This window comes from Lutra lutra, chromosome 11 (assembly GCF_902655055.1).
Source record: "Lutra lutra chromosome 11, mLutLut1.2, whole genome shotgun sequence".
Taxonomy (NCBI): Eukaryota; Metazoa; Chordata; class Mammalia; order Carnivora; family Mustelidae; genus Lutra; species Lutra lutra.
The window spans coordinates 26134201-26157686 of record NC_062288.1 but is presented as its reverse complement, the minus strand read 5'-3'; the positions used below and the strand labels follow the sequence as shown (position 1 = coordinate 26157686).

Genomic DNA, 23486 nt, shown 5'->3' with positions numbered 1-23486 from the left:
CAAGAGTTGCATGTCTCTCTGTGGCTACTTTTCTCTTGAAAAGCTTTTCATGCCAAAAAATGGATACTGGATCTTCCTCTGTGCCTATCTATCTATCTATCCATCCATCCAGCCAGCCAGCCAGCCAGCCATCTTTCAGCTTTACCACTAACTGCCTTTGTGACTGGGGCAATTTATTTAACCTTTCCTGCCTTGTATTCTTATTTTAGAATAACATTAATAATAGTGTCTACCCCAGAAGGTAGTTACAGGTTTTATAAAATGAATACTTGTAAAGCACTGACTTGGTTATAGTAAGTATCATACAAGTGGTTGGTAAATAAATAATCTAAAACCATTTCCACAGCTGGAGAAGAAAATGATGGTAATTGTTGTTCTGTTGAATGAACATAAGATTGGATTTTTATCATTTACTCTTCAAAACAAAAGCCAGAAATATCTGAAATGTAACTGATAAGCACTTCAAAGTGTTATTTTTTTTAACAAATTGGAATAAATAAAGCTACAACATAAAAGTCACTAAACTTGCATATTTAAAAAAAAGAATAATGTTTTTTGAATTGTTTATATTATTATGAAACTGAAACTATAATCCAATTACTTTCATATACTAGATATGGCACAGCTTAAAGAATCTTAAAATATAGTATAAAGAACTAACCTACTGCAGATTTTATTTACAAAATGTGTGAGATCACATTTTGGGAAAAAAAATAATGCAAGCTGAAGGAAACAAATAAAAACAAAACAAAACAAAACAAAAACACTGTATTATGAGAGTTCTCCAGAGAAATATCTATTTATATCTATCCATGCATCCATCCATCTAGCTAAGAGATTTAATATAAGAAATTGACTCACATGATTATGGAGGCTGGGAAATCTCATGACCCGTGTCTGCAAACTGGATACCTAGGGAAGCTGGGGGTGAGTTCCAGTGTTAGTCTGAAAAGTTGATAACCAGGAGCACCAACAGTGTGACTCCAAGTCTGAGGGAAGGAGAAGAGCAATGTCTCACTCTTAAGTCAGAGAGAGTAAATTCTTGCTTTCCCCACTTTCTATTCTACTCAGGACCTCAATGCATTGGATGATGACCACCTACACTGCAGAGGGCAATTTGTTTTATTCAGCCTACCTATTCAAATGTTAATCTCATCCAAAAATTCCCTCTCAGACACACCAGAAGTGATATTTAACCAAATATCTGGGTTATCCCATAATCCAGTTAAATTATACAACTATAAATTTGATAGGAACTATGAGTAGGAAGAAATATATTACTGCCTAAGTACTTACTGTCATTGAGTATGAGAATCGGGGCTGGAGAAAACCCAAGAGAAACTCGTATCTTTCTCTCATTTTACACAAAAGATATTTTCTTTATTGAAGTTGAAAAGCAATGTGACTGTCAATGGTTCCCCAAATGTGTAGCTTTGAAGTTTGAGGTCATGACAGATACACTGGTATGTGCTCCCCAGATTTATTTTCTGGGTACACAGGAAGACTCTTAGGCTACTTCTTAGTGAGATAGGGGCTGTGTGACTGGATGTAGGCTGAAGCTTCTTCCCAACTCTGGCAATGAAAACTCCAGGGCAAGCATCCACTTTCCCTTTGCAAGTGGTTTTCAAGGGCTATCTTTCAAAAATGGAAACATTAAAAAATGGAAGTCACTGCCTGAGTGTCAAGAAGATCCACTGAACATGTCTGGTTGGATACAGGCAAGAATTAATTTTGTTTCATGTTGTCAATCAAAGTTCAAATTTTAATTGTTACCACTACCTAGTCTAGCCTATTGTATCCAAAGCAGAATTTTTCTAGATGACAGCTGGTTTTCCCAAACAGTTGGAATTCTTACTAATTTCTTTCCAAGGTTTTAAGAGGAAACAACAGTCTTTTTTAGAACATCAAGGCACTCTTATATGCTCTTATGGTTTTATTTAGATTCTGAGAGTACATAAACATTTATATGAGGAACTTTCTTGGAAAAATCATCCATATAAAATTTTATCAGCTAACGTTCTTTACAACTATGTGCTTTTCTAATTGTTTGATTATTTTTCCAGTATCACTGAATGATAAAATAAGGAAAAACTCAGGAAATTTCTTGATAAAATTTAATAATTACTTATTTTAGCAAACAGTATTTCAACTTCAATAATAATAAAAGATAATAAATAATATGCTTTGAAAATCACAAAAAATGAGATAAGATATCTGTGCAATGTTAAAATTATTATGTATATTGGCATTTTTATTCCAATATTAAGTGATTTATGGGATCAACTTCTTGAGATGAAGGTTGTCTTTAATTTTTCCTCAACTTTTATTTTTACTGGAATATGACTGTCCTGGGAGTAATGACTCAGTGTTATACAAGATTGTTATATATGATTATAAGAAACCAGTGCATTTCTGGGAAAATGCAATTTTTTGAGCATGAGGGAGATTTGATGATTACTTTAAATAAGAATCATAGAAGACATAAAAATGAACATAAAATGATATTTCCTGTCTTGACAACTTAAAATTCTTCTGTAAGTAATTCTCTTGGCAATTTGTGGGGGTAGGATAAAATAATTTATTCCCTACAATATGTTGTTAATCATAAATGCAAAATTTTAAGTTTAATTTCAATTTAAGCAAAATTGATAATAGGCATATATAACACATTTTTAAATGAAAACATGTGTACTTGTTTCCTGAATAAAAATCCATTCATTATTATCATTATTATTATTATTTTAGATGCACTAACTTCAAAATTTAGTTTTAATTATTTTAAATTATATTGCAATTTGGGGGGATGAGATATATTCTATATCAACCATTTTCTAATAATCTGTATACATTTCTGCAAATATGAGAAATATGGCTACCCTATTAGTTTTAAATACTGAATGTAACGGTTCACTGTTTTTAGTTTCCTAGGACTGCCATAGCAAATTAGCACGAACTAGATGGCTTAAAGCAACAGATATACATTCTCATAATCTGGAGTCTCAAAGTTAAAAATCGAGGTGTCATCAGAGCCATGTGCTCTCTGAATGCTCTGGATAATCCGTTCTTTGCTTTTCTTTTAGCTTCTGCTATTGTCAGCAATTCTTGGCCTGTCTTAGTTTGTAGATGCGGCACCAGAATCTCTGCCTTCATTGTCATATAGTGTTCTTCCTACATTCTCTTCCTTTCTTATAAGGACACCATATTAAATTAAGGGTATACTCTACTCCAACATGACTTTCTCTTAACTTGATTACATCTGAAAGACTATATCAAAAAAATCTATGTATCAGATTCACAGATATAAAGGAATAGAACTTGAGCACATCTTTTTGGGAGGTTCACAATTCAACCCATAATAATCACATATGTTTTCTTGGCCAATTTCTGTTTTGAAAAGGAAGTTTGAAATAGCAGTTGGAAGTATGGATTCTGGATTTAGACAAACCAGTTAGAAATCACTGTTTTGCCCTTATAAACTGTAAAGCTTTAAATAATTAATTAAGTCTGTGGGCCTCAGTGCCCTCATGAGTAACATGCGTTGACAGTAGTACTCACTTCAAAGGTTTTAGATATGATTATGTGAAAATGCAGTTCCAAGCAGAATGCCAGGGACATCATAAATATAAAGTAAATTTTAGTGTTTATGACTGTTTTTGCTATTACTACAATTACTTGAGTTTTATTCAACTTTGATTGAATACTTCTATTCAGAAACTAAAATTCTCTGTAACTCACAGAAGAATATGCACACTTACCTAGTTAATGTGATAAACATACTTTTTGGGGGAAGTTACTTGGAAAATTTGAACAGAGTTCGGTAATATCAATGTCAATCACTTTAGTAAGATCAATACCAAATCAAGATGTAATATAGATATCAACAGATAGATATATAAAATACAGAATCAATTATATAAACTATTTTTAATCCTCTGCTCAAATTGTCAGGGTATTTCAGAGTCTCTCACACATTATTAATCTCTGAGGAGTTGATAATAATAGTTTATGTAATTTCCAAACTCATTGTCCATAAACCAAGTCTTCATGATATACCTCGGAAAAATTATATTCTTTAGAACACAAATTAGGAAATGATGTACACAAATAATAGATAATTGTTATTAAAATTAAAAAAATATATTTAAGTACAACAATGTGCCATAATTACACATATATTTATGAAAATTCTAATCTCTTAGACATACATTTTATTCCTAATAACTTAAAAAGTATATATCTATTATAGTATTCTGGATGATCAATTGAGAGATTAGTTTTGTTTTGTTTTTTTTTTTTTTTTTAGATTTTATTTATTTATTTGACAGAGAGAAATCACAAGTAGGCAGAGAGGCAGGCAGAGAGAGAGGAGGAAGCAGGCTCCCTGCTGAGCAGAAAGCCCGATGTGGGGCTCGAACCCAGGACCTGGGATCATGACCTGAGCCGAAGGCAGCGGCTTAACCCACTGAGCCACCCAGGCGCCCCTTGAGAGATTAGTTTTAGGGATTTTGCTGCTGAAATTATTTGAACTAAAACCTACAAACAAAATGCTTTGTTTGGAAGACTCAGTATTGTCCAGATGCCAGTTATTCCCAGTTTGATCTATGGATTCACTCAAAATCCCAAGAAGTTATTTTATGGATATAACAAAGTGATTTTAAAGTTTATATGGAGAGTCAAAAAACACAGAATAACCAACACAAGATTAAAGGAGAATAAAGTTGGAGGATTGACACTACCTAGCTTCAAGACTTACTGTAAAGCTATAGTAAACAAAAAAGTGTGTATTGGTGAAGAAATAGATGAACAAATCAATGGAGCAGAATAGAGAGCTCAGAAATAAACCTATATAAGTACAGCGAAATGATCTTTAATAATAGAGCAAGGGCAATGATATGGAACAAAGTTAGTTCTTTCAAAATATGGTGCTAGAATAACCAGATATCTAATTAAAAAAAAAAAAGAATCTAGACACAGACCTTATACCTTTCATGAAAATTAACTCAAAATAGATCATATATCTAAGTGCAAAATGCTAAATTATAAAACTCTAAATAGATAACATGGGAGAAAACTTAGATGACTTTGGGTATGATGATGATGCAAAAAACATGACCCACAAAAGCAATTTAACTAAGGTGGACTTCATTAAACTTAAAAAAAAAAAAAAAGTTCTGCTCTGCAAAAATCTCTAACAAAAAACTATTAGAACTAATTATGAACTCAGGAAAGTTGCAGGATACAAAATCAACATACAGAAATCTGTGGCATTTCAATATAGTAATGATGAAGTAGCAGAAAGAGAAATTAAGAAAACAATCCCATTTATAATTGCACTAAAAATAATAAAATACCTAGCAATAAATTTAACCAAGGAGGTAAAAGACCTGTTCTCTGAAAACTATAAAACACCAGTGAAAGAAATTGAAGATGACAGAAAGAAATGGAAAGCTATTCCCTGCCCATGGATTGGAAGAACAAATAGTTAAAATGTCTATACTACCCAAAGCAATATTTAATGCAATATCTATTAAAATACTACCAGAATTTTCCACAGAACCAGAAGAAACAATCCTAAAATCTGTATGGAGCCACAAAATATCCCAGAAGTCAAAGTAATATTGAAAAGAAAAACAAAAGTGGAAGGTATCCAATTCCAGACTTCAAGTTATATTACAAAGCTGTAGTAATCAAAACAGTATGATACTGGCAGAAAAATAGACACATAGATTATCTGAACAGAATCCACAATTATATGGCCAACTAATCTTTGACAAAGAAGGCAGGCATATGCTTTAGGAAAAATGCCTTTTCCTCAACAGATGATGTTGGGAAAACTGGATAGTCAAACAGAAAAGAATGAAACCAGACCACTTTCTTATACCATGCACAAAAACAAACTCAAAATGGATTAAAGACCCAAATATGAGAACTGAAGTCATAAAAGAATACATTTTTTTTTTCTCATTAAACTTTTGTTTTAATGGGTCTCAAAATTCTGTGACAGATTTTTGGTCAAGTTGTTTCCATTAAAAAGTACTGATTTTAAAAACTAATAACTTAAAACTGCCACACACACACAAAAAAAACAAATGGTCCACAAAACATTCTCCTTTCCTTCTGAAGGTTTTACGATGCATTGTTATCATTAACCAGTCTTTTACTATTAAACTTAAATGGCCAATTGACACAAACAGTTCTGAGACCGTTCTTCCACCACTGATTAAGACTGGGGTGGCAGGTATTGGGGATAATATTCATTTAGCCTTCTGAGCTTTCTGGGCAGACTTGGTGACCTTGCCAGCTCCAGCTGCCTTCTTGTCTACTGCTTTGATGACACCCACAGCAACCGTCTGTCTCATGTCACGAACAGCAAAACGGCCCAGAGGAGGATAGTCAGAGAAGCTCTCAACACACATAGGCTTGCCAGGAACCATATCAACAATGGCAGCGTCACCAGATTTCAAGAACTTGGGACCATCTTCCAGCTTTTTTCCAGAACGACGATCTATCTTCTCCTTCAGCTCAGCAAACTTGCAAGCAATGTGAGCTGTGTGACAATCCAGCACAGGTGCATATCCAGCACTAATTTGGCCTGGATGGTTCAGGATAATCACCTGAGCTGTGAAGCCAGCTGCTTCCATTGGTGGGTCATTTTTGCTGTCACCAGCCACATTGCCACGACGAACATCTTTGACAGATACGTTCTTGACATTGAAGCCCACATTGTCCCCAGGAAGAGCCTCACTCAAAGCTTCATGGTGCATTTCAACAGACTTGACTTCAGTTGTAACATTGACTGGAGCAAAGGTGACCACCATGCCAGGTTTAAGAACACCAGTCTCCACTCGGCCCACAGGGACAGTGCCAATACCACCAATTTTGTAGACGTCCTGGAGAGGCAAAAGAATACATTTTAAAAGGAGAATTAAAATAGGAAACTCAACATTGTGGATTATATTGGAGAGCAAACATGTAAAAGAAAATTGAGAGTTTTGCATGCTGAAAAGAGTGAGACAAAGTCTTCGTTTTTAAAGATATGGATCAAAAATTGCAAAGGCAGGAACTTGGTGGGTAAGCTGGGGTGTACAAATGGGACTGTGAAAAAACACTGGTTTCTTCACAGGGCCTGATCAGATTTCAGGACTTAGTTCTGCTCCTCTAGGCTGGTGCCTTGTTTCTCCTTGCACAAAGCACTCAGTTTTCTGGGCTCTCTGTGCCTAATGTGTGAAACAAGAGTGATAGAACTAAAAGGTCATTTCCAGCTGGAAAGTCAAATGATGTATGGCTTTTGGGGGAAAAAAAAAAGGTAGGGTAAGAGTGAGAGAGAAAAGGATGATACTTGAAGGATTAACGATGATGGTTTTCTTATATATGACAGAGTCCTGATCATATTGGTAGACAGAAAGAAAAAGATCCAAGGCAGATCATGGGTAAATTGACTAAATGGGGGAGAATACGAGTAGACTAGGATGAGGGAAGGAATACAAGTTATAAGTAAGGGTCTAAGGTTTCACATGAGTGAAAAAAATAATTACTTCTCAAGGAATAATAACAGTATTAAGGATGTCTACACAGGTGCTGTCCTAAATGCTTTGCATATAATAAATTTTTTGATTCTCACAAAAATCTAAAATACAGTAAGTTTTTATTCCAATTTTACAATTAAAGAACTCAGGGGTTCCTTGCCCAGGAAGCTATGATAGGAACAAGATTTTGACTCAAAATTCTGACTCCATGGGGCGCCTGGGTGGCTTAGTGGGTTAAGCCTCTGTCTTCTGCTCAGGTCATGATCCCAGGGTTCTGGGATCGAGTTCCGCATCGGGCTCTCTGCTCAGCAGGGAGCCTGCTTCCTCCTCTCTCTCTGCCTGCCTCTCTGCCTACTTGTGATCTCTGTCAAATAAATAAATAAAATCTTAAAAAAAAAAAAAGAAATTCTGACTCCAGATTGTGTAGGCTGGTAAGCAGAATCCTGTGGTGTGATCACTTACTAAGACTGGTTATTTAGCCAAGCCATTTACTACTCTGCACCTCTGTTTCCTTATTCATCAAACAGACAGAATATTTTCTTTCCCATCTAACTTCCAGAGCTACTCTGAAGCATACTTGAGAAATTGTACTTTGTAAAGGGTAAATTATGATAGCTATGTGGTATACTTTTATTAAAAATGGACAAATGGGCATATAAAGTTTTAATTTAAAGGAAAGAAATTAGAGTTTTTATCTTGAATGCCCTTGATTATTCATTAATGTAGACAAGGTCAGATACTTGAAATAAAGAGACAAACAGTATTTAAGTTTAAGGGGCAAGGAAAAAATCTGGACAAGTTCATACTAGATAATCCCCAGTAGTACTACTATTTTTACTCTAGTTTGATAATGGGAAATTTGCCAGAACATAACAAAGGAAATTCCAGATTATGATTTAGCAGATACTCTTATGTTGGCTTCAGTGTCTTTTTGCTTTCTATATAGTCTGTCAACATTCATACCATCTTATATTAGTGCAGTGTGTCAGACATAAAATTGCACTCACTATGGAAACCAAGATTTCTCATGAGATTCTGAACATTAGCATGACAGCAACATTGGATACATATACCCACACAAGAGCTTTTCTTTCTGAGTTTTCTCTTTCTCTTCTTTGGCTAAGACTAGAAAATGCAGAAATAGAGCCTGAGGGGTTTAAGTTTTTATTTTTGTTATTTCTTTGTACCTGAACATGCATTTGCTTCTATTTTCAAAGCTGTTGTTGTTTAACCCAAACTACTTTACTTTTCTTTTTGCAATGCTGCAAATCTTAACAGCATGACGAAAGCATGGATAGGAATGTATTACTCTTCCTCTTTTTTTTTTTTTTTTTTGGCTCAAAAAAAATCTGTGTGAAAAAAAAAAAAAAAGACAAAGGGAAGATTACGTCTGTGCCCACCCACAATTAGAAAACCCTCTCAAGTTAAAATAATCAAAGCCCAGTCTCTGGCTGGAGGCTGTGTGTGTATAAACCCCAGAGATAACGTAAAAACAGCCTCTAGGCATCCTCTGAGACAGAGGATGTTCAATCAGATTCCAAGAACTCAAGAACATGTGTTTTACAAGAGAGAAAGCCAAGATACAAACTTTCCTGTAAGAACTGGAAATACCATATGGAAAATTGATCCCATAAAGAAGAAAAACACAATGAAGGCGTGGCTTTTGAATCCCACTATGCTGTGTAAGGGATATAATCCAGCTTTTTATCCTAATTTCCAAAAAAATTATGATTGAATTAAAAGGGAAGATTTAACTAATAATTCAGGTACCATTTCTCACTGTCTTAGTAAACCTTACACAGACTCCTTCCTTGTCTTGTTATTCTACAAAATAAACCAGTATGACAGAGCAGGCAGTAGGGGGAAAGAGAAACCATTACTTTCATTGGTTTTCTGTATTATTTGGTATTGTGGGTGAGTGCTTATGTTTCAAGTAAAGCTGTAGGATGGTAGCAAATTTATCTTCAGTTCTAGGGAGTTGCTCAATATATAAAGAAAACAGGCCATAGTTTCTGTATTCAGAGATTTATTTATTTACTATATTTGCCCATAAGGCAAAGATGTTAGTGACGAGATTATATATTACAATTAGCATAAACTCTATCCTTATAGAAAATTATACTTTTTACATGACGCTTACTATTATTTCCAAGTGAAACAGAAAAAAAAATGGCATTTATCAAGTCATATCTTTAATAAGGCCTTATGCTTTGTTTGTAGTTTATCATATTTAAAAATTTTACTTTAGCCAATTTAAGCATACTTACATATTGTCTCTTTCATATAATTCTATCATTTCCTAGAGAATTATTTCTGTCTGTGTTTTGAAATTTTTCATTGTGTGCTTATGTTTTGAAGGGAGTTTTTTTCCTTAAAAGAAAAGTCGGTTGACTGGCTTATAAAATGATCCCTCCAGAACAGCTTTACCTTTATTTCTGCTTTGCACTCTATGAATTTCATGGGTTTTGGATCAAATTTTGTATCACTCTCTTCCTCAAGATTCTCACAGGATGAAAATAGGGTTAATCTGAAGTCCCTAGCAGAACAAACATAGGATTGTTGTCTTTATTTATTCCAAGGATTTTTTGATTTGCAAAATGAGTTTGCATCGTTTTGCACAGCCTTTCTGTTTCTTCTCCATTAGTGGCATCTATGGATTTCCTTTTCATTCCTGTAAACCCACTTCAGTAAGTGCAAATTCATCATTTTGCGCAACTTGTAGTTGAAGATGTCATTTTTCTGGAAATTGAAATCTGAAAGGACTTTTTTCTTTGTTTTTATAAAGTTGACCTCACTTTAAAAATAAGCTTTTGTGCACAAACTTGATCCTTGGTTCAAAACTAGTTTCCATTGTTATTTCATGGCCTGCTCTTAAAGTCATTTTTTAAAAAGATTTTATTTATTTTACTTATTATTATTAAATATTTAAAATATTTATTTATTTATTTAACAGAGAGGGAGAGAGAGAGCACAAGCAGGGGGAGGAGGAGAGGGAGAGGGAGAAGCAGGTTCCCCACTGAGCAGAGAGCCCCACACAGGGCCCGATCCCAGGACCCTAGGACCATGACCCATGGATGCTTAACCAACTGAGCCACCCAGGCAACCCAAGTAATTTTTAATAATAAAATTATTACCTTAAAACTCATCAAACAAAAATAATACTCTGAATCTTGAAGACATAAGGTAGAATAGTGGGCAAATGATGACATAGCAGCCAGAATGAATAATTCATGTGACACCAGCCATATGCAATGGATCTTAGTAATATAATATTAAGTTTTAGTAAGTTCCAAAATTTTAATAAGTTCCAAAATTTTATACCCATATTAAAAAGTTATAAAAAAAACAGACAAAGCAAGAGAATATTGAGTACTAGTTTCAGGATCAGGGTTATCTCTGGTGATGAAAGCAAGTGTAAGAGTAGACTGTGAGGACCAGAAATACTGCACGGTTAGATGTGTTTTATTTTCAGATCCTTTTATTTTCAACTCAAAACAACCTTATGTAAAATTCAGATACAGTCACACTGTGTTCTACCCCCTGATTGTGGAATTTCTATTTTATTTTATTTTTTTTTCCCAACTCAAACTTCATCTATTTTAATGTATTATTTGCCTCCCACTAATAAACCTTTATTTTACTCATTATAACTGAACAATAAATCTTCGACACTGAAGTATCTTCCTTGCCCAATTAATCCAAAGGAAAAAAAATGAAATGATTAATAAAGAAAAATGTAGGGACTAACACACCCTTTTAATATGTTTTTAAATATTTTTAAGGTTTAAAAAGAGTTTAAAGTTTGTAGCTCCTGGTTAGGAAAACATTATCTGAATGAACAGCCTAATGGCAAACCATTGTAGAATGTTTCAGTTGCATAGGGAGCAGAAGGTCAGGGATTCTCTTCACAGCACCCCAGCTTTCTTCATGAGAAGGTCAGAGGTACACTGGTTTGTTTTACTGTGACATCCATTAGGTGATCGAAGCTGCTTTTCCTTTAGCAAGGGCTTTATTTGTCAGAAGGGCATTATGCTTGAACTCTAAATTTGGCTGACAATTTACTGATGAAATTCATAACCTTTGGGTTGCTCTGATATTTTGACATACTCGCTGGGTTCTGGGCCACATCCTGGAAGGCCACCATAACTTCTGGATCCTGCATGGCTGCAAGAACTTCTGGATCACTAAGAATTTCATTGAGCCCAGGCATTCCTGCCATTCCAGGCATCCCCCCTGCCATTCCAGGCATTCCTCCAGGAAAATTACCAGGCATTCCCCCTGGAAAGCCACCTGGGAAAGAGCCATACTGAGCTCCTGATTGCTGTCTGGCTTCTTCCTCCCTCTGGGCTGTCTCATGTTCTTTCTGAGCCTTCTTAACCCTTTCTATTCTTTCTTTGATCTCTCGCTCTTCATGTTTTCGCTCATACTTTCTCCGATGTTCAGCAATTTTCTGGGCCCTCAGTTGAACTTCTTTCAGCATTGCACTAGCATCTTCATCATAATCCAGTTTACAAGCAAAGGCAAGATCATGCGCTGCTTCTTCCCAATGGCCCAGTCTATGTGCTTTCCCCAAGCCACTTAGAAGGCTAAGCTGAATCAGGATTTATTTCAATAGCTCTTTCACAGTCTCAAATGGCAGCATTTGGCTTCTGTAATTTGATGAAGACACTGGCTCTCTTGGCATACAGAATGGTCAAGCGAGGATTTAGTTTGATGGCATCTGTGAACAAGTCAATGGCTTTCTGTAGTTCATCATCATTTAAGGCATCAATGGCAGCCACTTTTTTATCATTTGCCTGATCCATCCTTTCCTTGGTTATCTCTACATTTTCACCTCCCATTTCTTGAGGGGCATCAGTATCTGGTTCAATCACACCTTCATTGTCAATTTCTAGATCATTTTCCTCACTTGATGGTTCATTGACTGTCTTTATGTTTTCCTCTGCCTTCTTACTATCTGATTTTTCTTCCTTGATACTGTCTTCTGATTTAGTTTTATGAGTGGCAGGTGGTATTTTACCCCCCATGCTCTCCACCCACTCCCAAAGGAAATGCATTTCCTCGGTGTGCAGAACGCTCGGATCCTGCTTACACATTTTCATGAAGTCCCGAAACTCGCTCACTTTCCGGGGGTCCATGTTCCGGAGGCAGTGGCAGGCAGCAGGCGGCAGGCACAGCTGAGGTTGCTACCCGATAACAGGCGCGGGTACTAGCTCAGCATGACCATGTGGAAAGTGTGGAATTTCTATTTTAATTTATATTCCTAAGCAGTTCTGGAATGTCTACAATTTGTAGGATTACAAACAAAAATCTCTACCTCAAATTAGGAAGATATTCAGGTCTTTTTATAGCTGAAATGGTACAATGATGAGATCAATTCATACCTCTTTCATTTCATTTGAGGCAGATTCACTGGGTTAGGGTAGACATTTCATAGGACTATATGAAAGTCCTATATGGACACAATTTTTGGCCAAAGTTTTCTCACAGAAACTTGTAAACGCAGGATACACTATTTATAGAAATATTATGAAATTAAACCTTTGACAAAGATGAAGAAAAATCTTAATTTGATTTTATACTGAAAAAAATAACAGGACAAATTTGTTATCCACACTTTTTTACCCCTCAGGAAGAGGAAAAAAAAATAATCATGTTTGGTGAATGTCTGGGAAATTTATGATTGGGCAAAGAGTACCTTGGAATTGATTACATCAGTAAAGATACTCTAGCTTCTAGAATGTTCTCTCAGACTTCATCCTTGTCTGGAAATTTTCAAGAATTGACTAATTATTAGTCACATTTTCAAAAATGGCAGGTTAACTTCCAGTCAAAATGTCACAATCCTCTTTCTTCCTGCCCCTCCCTTCTAAACACGACTATAAACCCTGGAATAATACAAGAAGCAACCAAAGGAGAACTCTCAAAGATTGTAAAAAGAAGACAGACTTGTTTGGAACCCTAGGATTTGAGGGACAAATGGCAACTTATTTTACATTTCCCTATTCAACAGAAGAAAGTGACCCAGATTCATTTCTCAGCTCAGGTAGGCTCACTCTGCCACAGGATGGAATGGGTATCTCTCTGACAACTTCAGGGAAGCCCAACACCACTGAGGGTGGATCAGGATCTCTACCAACAGTAAGTGGCCATTTGAAATGCCCTCTTGTTAGTTGTATCAGCAAATGTTTACTCATTAGGCCTTTTTCTCTATGTGATCTTTGTTTTTCACTTATCTGTGAATGACCTCACTCCTAGGGAACACTGGAGTGGAAATTAAGTATGTTTTCTTCTAAAGAGATTTACTTTTTCTTTTTTTTTTTTTTTAAGATTTTTTTTATTTATTCACTTGACAGAGAGAGAGAGAGAAATCACAAGTAGGCAGAGAGGCAGGCAGAGAGAGGAGGAAGCAGGCTCACCGCCGAGCAGAGAGCCCAACGCGGAGCTCGATCCCAGGACCCTGAGATCATGACCTGAGCCAAAGGCAGAGGCTTAACCCACCTAGCCACCCAGGTGCCCCAAGAGATTTACTTTTTCTGCTTGAGGAAGGGCTAACTATCCATTAAAAACCACTATATTCTTCTTCATGCAGCCTCGCTTACAATGATCTTAGATTCACCTCTTTTAGCTTCAAGTCTGTTTTGGGATCTCAGTGCTGATATGGTCACTGTCCAGCTTTAGCATTCACTTATAAATTTGAGTTCGAATTTCTCTTTTTTTCTCTCTCTTTATCATAAAATATTGATTATGTAGAGACCACGAATGCATTAATCATCATATTTTATCTAAAATAAATTTATTTGCTACAGCACAGACTTTCAGGGCAACTGGTTTGATTACGGCACAAAGCAAAATTCTCAAGCAGACTTTTTGACTACTTAAACTCAGTTTATATATGCGGATGATTCTGCAACAACTCACTGGCTGAGGAATTACTTGAGTACATAGTCAGGGGATTGAGAGACACTTTAGGGTAAAAATTATGCACTTTGATTAAGAATTTTTTCTTAAAGATTTTTATTTATTTATTTGACAGACAGAGATCACAAGTAGACAGAGAGGCAGGCAGAGAGAGAGAGGGAAGCAGGCTCCCTGCTGAGCAGAGAGCCCGATGTGGGACTCGATCCCAGGACCCTGAGATCATGACCTGAGCCGAAGGCAGCGGCTTAACCCACTGAGCCACCCAGGCGCCCTGATTAAGAATTTTTAAGAATTATTCACAACTGTCCCTAACTTTAACTGGGTAAACATCACAATTTTCTCCCTGAATTTCCTTTTGAAATTTTTAAGTTTGTAAAATAAATCAATATTAATTTGAAGAGATATTTCAATGTATGTTCCAGATGATTCTTTTAAATGGCTGCCTAAATAGGGATGCCTGGATGGTTCAGTTGGTTAAGCATTTACTTTCAGCTCAAGTCATGATCTTTTGATCCTGGCATCCAGCCTTGGCTAGAACCCCATGTCAGACTCCTTGCTCACCTGGGAGCCTGCTTCTCCCTCTCCCTCTGCCTCTCCCCACCACATCCCACTTGTGTTATCTTTCTCTCAAATAAATAAATAAATAAAATCTTAAGAAAAAAATAACTACCTAAATATTTTACCCCATAGACAACTATATTAAACTTAGTAAGAATTCGAAGACAAATTGAAGTGCACACATTTATAAGGACAACAAATCATTCACTTTAGAACTCCACAAAAACTTAATTTATCCTAAATGAGAAGTGTCATATGAATAGCAGTACTGCCAAGATAGTTACTCTTGATTTAGATTATTAATATGCAACACTCTGGCTTGTGTTCATATAATATATTATGCATTAATTACAATAGCATAAGAAAAAAAAATAAACCCATAAAGCACTCACAAGATAGTTTATGTTGAAAATTCTATCACTTTATAAAAGAGAAAGTGCACATAAACAAAAAGTGGAACAAAGTCTTACACCTAAAATCTAATTGAGGAAGCAAAAAATCTTGGGAATCCATAGCTGTGTTTTGAATCAAGAGCCCTACTACAATTAATTAGAATTTTCCATCAAATCCTCCACCATATTTTGTAGGATTTATTTAACAGTCCATTGAATCCATGGTCTTATGTATAGTACATATCACAATCCCATAAGTAGCTTGTTCAAAATAGAGATTCTTGGAACTCATCACAGACCTACATCCAAAATCAGAATCCCCAGAGATAAAAACTGGGTATTTTCAATTTTTAAGATCTTCAGTTAATTCCAGAATAAACAATTCTTTTTTAATTGTTTAATTCAATCTTTACTTAATTGTTTAAGTTAATTTCTCAAGGTAGGTGATGTTTAACTAAATTCTCAAGTTTAAATTCTGATATAATTTGGATGCTGCATTAGCCAACAACTAAACATATATTGATTTTAATAAAAACCCAAATCACAATTATAAAGAGGATTATAAATTTGATCATTCACAATGGCAAAAAAAGAAAAATCACTGTTTTTTTCTGGGTTGTAATTATTTTCTTTACTATATTCCTCCCCTGCTTATTATAAGAATTTTATATATTATAATATTTTATATATTTTATATATTTATATATTTATATTTTATATATATATATATATATTTTATATATTATATATTAAAATATTATAATAATTTTCTTATTATAAGAATTTTTTCCTAAATACTATATGCCTTTTGAAAGTTTATAATAGACTCTCATGATTTAGCATATTTATTTTCTGTAGCTAAATATCAAAAGATTTTATTTCACAGCTGGAATGCTAGCTTCCTGGTATTGGGCACTTAGGGCATGTATTATGTTTTCACACAGATTTTAGAGCATTTAAAGGTATAAAAATGTGATTTTAATGGATAACATATACAATTGACTATTTTTGCAATTACATACTCACTTAATACAACAATTATATTTAAATTTAAGTTTTTCATTTAGGGGAAGCATGCTACATTAAACAAATAACAACAATGACAAAAAGCACACTATTATTGTCCAGTTTAGGAGCCTGGAAATTAGTTGGTCTGATCTATTATGCACCACTATACCTCAGCTGGGGTTCTGGGGTCTCCTTCATTTCAAAATCTTGGGTTACAGTCTTCCAAAGATTATAGTTATCATCGCTTTCAGGTCTAATAAATGTAATATTGCCCTATGCTTGTTTTGAGAAATAAGAGAAGACCCTTATGTTGCCTTTACATAAAAACATCACTTCTGCTAAACTGTTCTATGCCTTTAAAATACAGGATTAGATTTTTAAAGCCTTTTTATTAGCATTTATTAGCATATATATTGCATATATATTATTAAAACAAACGTGTATATATTCACTTGAATTATTTTTTAAATGATAAGGCTTTAGTATCATATGTACATTTTAGTGGAGGAGAAGACATGAGTGGTTAGAAGGATCTGAGTACCTGCATTCTAAAAGCCCATCATGGACTTTTCTGTGTAAAGCAATTAATGACCTTTGATATAGATAATCTCTAAATTTCTTCTAACTTTCAAAGCCAATGAGATTGTTTAATTTCATTCATGTCAAATAAGTAATGTATAAGTGGTAAAATTGTGGGTGGCTCAGTCCGTAAAGTGTCTAGCCTTCTGCTCACAGGTCATGATCCCAGGGTCCTGGGATCAAGCCCCACATGGGGCTCCCTGCTCAGCTGGGAGCCTGCTTCTCTGTCTCCCAGTCCCCTGATCATGCTCTTTCTCTTTCTAATAAGTAAATAAAGTATTTAAAAAAAATAAATAAATGGAAAAATTGTGTTGGCATTCTTTATAAGTAATTAGTATCATTCACTTTTGATGACAAGTTTGTTATTGAGAGGTTTGCATAAAATATAATTAAAATGACATAAAATCCAGTGTAATTTGTCACTAGAATTTATCATTTTATGAAAGAGAAATTTTGCAAATCACTCTGTCCCATTTGGTAAATTCATCATTCATTTTGGGTGTGTAAATGTATAGGGACTAAAAATGAAAACTTGAAGAACTTGTCACAAACTTGCATGTAATAAAATCTGTAGAATGTATATTTAAAAGGTCTTTACATTTCCTTTTTTTTTTAAAGAGAGCGCACACACACACACATGCACAGGTGAACATGAGAGGGGGAGGGGCAAAGGGAGAGGGACAGAGCAAATCCCAAGCAGGCTCCACCCTCAACAAAGAGCTCAACACAGGGCTGGGTGCAGTGGGGCTCTATCCCATGACTCTGAGATCATGGGCTGAGCTGAAATTAAGAGTTGGATGCTTAACCCACTGAGCCACATAGGTGCCCCAACATTTTTTGAGTATCATCATTATTTGTTTAATCATTCTATGAATAGCAAGATTTTTAAAAACACTTTGGACAGTACATAACTCTGTTTTTCTCTCCATGAATTCCATGAATATTCACACAAATAATTTTAAATTAGAAATTAAAATTAGAAATTGAAAAGTCACACTTTACCTGAATATTCCCTGAACATTTCTGTGAGAGAAAGCCCTGTTTAGAGATACCCAAGCTCTTAATTTTCCCTTGCAGAGTAATTTCTTGGTTTTATTATCTTATATTACTACTCTCTTTTGCACAATAAAAATCAGTATATAGTACCCATATTAGCATTGCATATTACTATTTGAAAGTTTTCTTAACTTAGTTAAGTTTCCAATTGAGATTTTTCATTTAACTACAATTTATATTAAGATAATGGTTCATAGCTGACTAATGATCTGAGAGTTTACCTTACTTTTATTTTAACAATATACCTTCTACACTTAAAGAAAATCTATTCTATCTCCAGAATGTAAAATAAAAACAATAAATATCATTAAGAATTACAACTTCTAGGGGCACCTGGGTGGCTCAGTGGGTTAAGCCTCTGCCTTGGGCTCAGGTCATGATCTCAGTATCCTGGGATCAAGCCCTGCATTGGACTCTCTGCTCATCAGGGAGCCTGCTTCCCCCTCCCCCTTTGCCTGCTTCTCTGCCTGCTTATGATCTCTGTCAAATAAATAAATAAAATCTTTTTAAAAAATTGCAACTTCTATATTGAAAATAATACTTCCCTATATAAAAAATAAGAAAATACAGATAACTTTGATTTCTATATCAAAAAGAGGGAAATTGAAAATGTCTTTTTCTTATTTCTTTTTTTGTTTTTTGTTTCATCAGTTTTATTGGTCATATCCCAGATTCATCATATAAATCTTTCAAAATAACTAGATGTTACAAGAATAGTTTATAATTCAGCTCTGATTGCACAAATACTTGATCCAGGAAAGCATTTTTACAAACACATATGTTTACTTATAAAAATACTTAAATAAAGAAATTAAGTCTTTATATGTCTTACAGAAAATGCTATGCAGTTTTCCCCCATTCAACCATCATGTCTAGTTTGCTATCACAGCACATTTATCACATCCAATAAACCAAATTACAAATTACAATTATAATTTTCAACCATTACTGAGATTCACAATGTTAAGAGTTGTTAGGTCTTTTCTAATCTTTCCTGATCTGAAATAATTCACATATTTAAGCTAGAATAGGTATTAAATGCCATTCCTTCTAAATATAGCTTGCAGCCTTGTTAATCATTGGGCTTGGTGATCTTCTCCTCACTTGTGCAAGACCGACTAGTAGTTTTACCCCTGCTGCACCAAGCATGAAGGATAAAGTCCTTGTATTCCTAATAATTTCTAAACCACAAAAACAAACCCTAGAAATAAAGGTTAAATACAAATATTAGGAAAGCTAACATTTGCTAATGATTAGAATAAAGGTCATTTTTGGGGATCCCTGGGTGGCTCAGTTAATCAGTTAAGCGTCTGCCATCATCTCAGGTCATGATCCCAGTACCCTGGGATCAAGTCCCTCATCAGGCTCCTTACTCCATGGGAAGCCTGCTTCTCCCTCTCCCTCTATTCCTACTCTCTCTTTCTCTCACTCTCTGATAAATAAATAAATAAATAAAATAAAGAATATTTTTCAATTCAGGCTCTCTTCTAAACTGAAGAAGACATAAAAGAAATAAAGTATAAAACAGCAGTTTTATTAATACTGAAAAACTAAAATAATGCTAATCACTTAGGTCAGTGGTGTATCATTTCCATAGAAGATACAGAATGTTAGACTCTAAGGCTAGCTGAACTTAGTGTCCAACATTCTTCTTATGTTGTTGCTTTGAAATAGTCTAATACACACTTGCCTAAAACAAGTCATCATTCAGGCCAAATGGAACTTTGCAGAATACTGACCACAGTCATCTAAAGAGACAGGACATACCAGGGGAAACATCTGGAAACATCTGGCATTCATGCCATTCCCTCACTGTTACTGAAACATGTGTCCACTAGGCAAAGTTTGTCTTACTTTCCAGAGAGCATGAATGAAAACCAAGAGACCAGAGATATTCCATAGTCAAGTTCCTGACTACTCTGCTCCAATTATCCAACATTCTTAAAAGGAATCTTTAACCAAGCTCTTGTCCAATAAGAAATTTAACAGTACATGAGGACTACAATATGTCCCATTTCTTTTCTATTTCTCTCGATTTCTCTTTCTCACTCTAGTGTAATAAACTGCTACAGGTTTTTACCAAAATAATGCAGCAGTAGTTCAAAATGTGTTATTTTGCATTACCAAAAGTGTTCAATCACATTATAATGGATGACATTTGCATATAACTAGATGACCAAACAATGTCTATTGCAGTGATTTAGCAAATTCAGCACAATGTATTCATCATTGTTCTTGTCATCCTTCTCAAAACACCATCAAGTTAATCAGTTCAGCTTCACTCATTGGTGGTGCCTATTCATTCTATTCCTCCTTATGAAGTGAGTGATTGCTATGGAAAATTCTAGTCATAATGCAAATTATTGTCATCATAATCAAGCATTTTGGAATAACAGAGCTGTAGCTCTTGTGGACATATCTCCACCTCTGGTTTGTTGATGATGTTTTTTAGATGTTCCATGATATGCTCTTAGTCATGTACTGTGTTCTCATCCAGGCCCACACTATGGGATGGGGGAAGCTCACTCCAGGCACTTCAGCCCTGGCACCTGAAGCTTAAAAGCAGACCACACAGGAAGGGGGTTCTGAGCAGCCATATAGACCTCATGGTCACCAGTACCCTTGCTTCCCCTAGTTTCCAAGCAGTTTTCCTCATACATGAAGACTTCCAGCCAACTTTTCCTTATTTCTTAAAGATAATCTTAACTTGTTTTTAATTGGGAATAGGTTTGGAAGAATTTCCCAGATAAATTGGTTGTTTGTTTTTAGTTATTGAAATTTAATTAATACATATTATAAAATTCTAGAGTATGAACAATAATGTTATGAATTATGCTGCCTTACTTTATTTATATTTTTGTGATGAAAGTTAAGAGAAAGGTAAAATACTACCTACCCTTTTTTTCTTACTGGAAAGAGCTTTTTGCATTCTAAAAGCTTAATAATTCTATGTTTTTGAAATGTACAAACAGCTAAAACTTAGTTTTTCTCTCTCTTGTAGACTTTGTATTGAGGAATTTCCATAATTCAATACTCATACTTCTAATATTTTAATTGGGAACATTTAGAAAAGTGAATGTGTTACATTATTCTGTAACTAGAGATTCAGTTAGTCAGTATAATAGTGGTCTTTTGCCAAAATTAATTCTGACAAGGAACACTGGCATAATATATTAAATGCCAAGCCATAGAAATAACACCCCAGAAATAGGAGCTGATGATTCAAGCTTGGCAGAGTCTCCCTCTGCTCAATGTTAAAAACTAGCTTAAAGGCTGGCCATAGCAATGTTTGAGAAGGAAGAATTCTTCTTTCCAACATGTTCCTTGAGTTCAAAAACATAATGGAGATTTCAAAGATTGTTGAAAAATACAGGTCTAGAAAATAAGGTCAAGAGATGAACTTGGAAGCCACCAATAAAGAAAAGCCACAAAGTATCATGGGAAGATTTTTTTTTGAAAGATTTTAGACAGCTTCCATCTGAGGACTATGTGTTGATCCTTACCTTCTATCCTTTCAGTAATGTTTTTATTATCTTTAGGTTTGTTAATTCCTCATTTATGTTGTGAGATGGATTAATGTTCAAAGATAACAAAGTTCACAAGAAAATTCATGAATAATATCAACTCAATTATCTCATATCTTTACATTTGATCTTGTCCTTGTAACCATAGTAACCATAGAGACCTTTTCTTTTTTCTTTTTGCCTCAAAGTTTTTCAACAACCCTGATTTTCTCTTTGTTAATTCACACTGTTCCTGCAAAGTACTATACTAGAACACTCAAAATCCATTGGAGTCCTTAGTATTATTTTATGCCCTTTTACTATGAGACAATCTGAAGTTAAGTAATACATTTTCCCATGTAATCTTTATGAAAAGGCCACTGCATATTCAAATCAATAGTATTAGCAGTCCAGTTTATTTGTTTTATTTCATAAATGAATAACTTGAGAATAGAAGAAAAAGGTATTTGAATGAATGAGAGTCCAATAGGAAAATAAGTGGTAGAACAAGAATTTTCTGTGAAGAGAAAATATTGTGCAAAGTTGTAGAGGTGAAGAACTCTGCCAACATCCAGTTTTGATCATTTAAACCATCTTGGCTATTCTGCAATCTCAGGATTTGAGCCACTGGGAATAGATAAGTATGTGTGTGTGTGCATGTGTGTGTATGTTTAGATAAATAAATTGCTATATTATAGATAAATAAATTGCTATATTATGTCACACATAGTATATTTACTTCTGTATATATACATACACACACACACACACACACACACTATCTAATACATTTGTTTGTGTCTCTAATATCTTTTCTATATCCAGTTTTATATAGACACTTTCTCCAAATATATCTCTATTTTTCTTGTCCACAACAATGAAAAAAAAAATAGAAAAAACCTGAAAATTTAGGTTGAGTACTGGACAATGATATTTTCCTTCATAGAGTAACAGAGACACCTATATTTGCATTTAAAATGAATTGTTTTGTCTCCCTCCCAATCCCATCTTGTTACATTTATTCTTCTCCTACCCCCTTAATCCCCCATGTTGCATCTCCTCTCCCTCATATCACCATAAGTGACTCTTAATCTCACAAAACAAACTGAGGGTTGATGGGGGGAGGGGGATTGGGAGGCGGGGTGGGGTTATGGATATTGGGGAGGGTATGTGCTATGGTGAGTGCTGTGAAGTGTGTAAACCTGGCGATTCACAGACCTGTACCCCTGGGGATAAAAATATATGTTTATAAAAAATAAAATTTAATGAAAAAAAAATGAATTGTTTTATAACCAACATTTCAGTTTATAATACTTAAAATATATTTGGCTAATTTTAAAAAGTGTCTGATTAACAAGGGAAACCTATTTGGGATTTTGTTAAAATTTCAGCTCGGTTATGAAGAAGTTATAAAACACATGAACCATAGTTTCTTAGAATTGAAAGTGCTTAGAGAGTTCATGTAAATTGAACCATCATTTAGAAGACGAAGAAAAATCCTCTTTCAATGAATTTATATCATTCAGAATATCTTTTAGAGAGTGGAAGGTACCTTTTATGAGAATATAACACAGTAGACTAGTGTTGTAATAGTGTAAATAAACACTGTTTATGATTACATAGAAAGTAATATTCTCAGGTTAAAACTTGGGCTCTGGAGATATTGTTGAATTCTGGTTCCTATACACTTTATAGCTATCTGAGCTCTTTTACCTCTTTTCACTTTCCATTTTAGGATAATAATACTATGCTTTTCATGGGGTTGTTAAATATATGTTAATGTAAGTATGTTAGAGTCTAGTACATATTACTCATTCAACAAATATTAATTATAATTATTATTATTTACTATTACTAAAACAACTATGAGAAACTGTGAAAGAACAGATACCATCTTTCCCTATTTTGGATTGCATTTGGAAGGAGAAAGGGAAACTAAGGAT

At 34.6% G+C, this 23486-nt stretch overlaps 1 protein-coding gene and 2 pseudogenes across 1 annotated transcript; all 3 read right to left on the bottom strand.

Annotated features, from left to right (window-relative positions):
- Nucleotides 1–6104: 6104 nt before the first annotated feature.
- LOC125080482 (elongation factor 1-alpha 1-like) lies at nucleotides 6105–6998 on the bottom strand. The gene has a single exon (XM_047694363.1). It carries the CDS (start codon nucleotides 6996–6998, stop codon nucleotides 6255–6257), a length of 744 nt encoding a protein of 247 aa, XP_047550319.1. The 3' UTR covers nucleotides 6105–6254.
- Nucleotides 6999–11553: 4555 nt separating this feature from the next.
- LOC125080963 (hsc70-interacting protein-like) lies at nucleotides 11554–12664 on the bottom strand (annotated as a pseudogene).
- A 7563-nt stretch (nucleotides 12665–20227) lies between these two features.
- LOC125081413 (multiple coagulation factor deficiency protein 2 homolog) lies at nucleotides 20228–20648 on the bottom strand (annotated as a pseudogene).
- Nucleotides 20649–23486: the final 2838 nt, after the last annotated feature.

What these genes read in the sequence shown, in the direction of transcription:
- LOC125080482 (XM_047694363.1), bottom strand. Translation starts at nt 6,998, where the DNA reads ATGCAAAACTCTCAATTTTCTTTTACATGTTTGCTCTCCAATATAATC.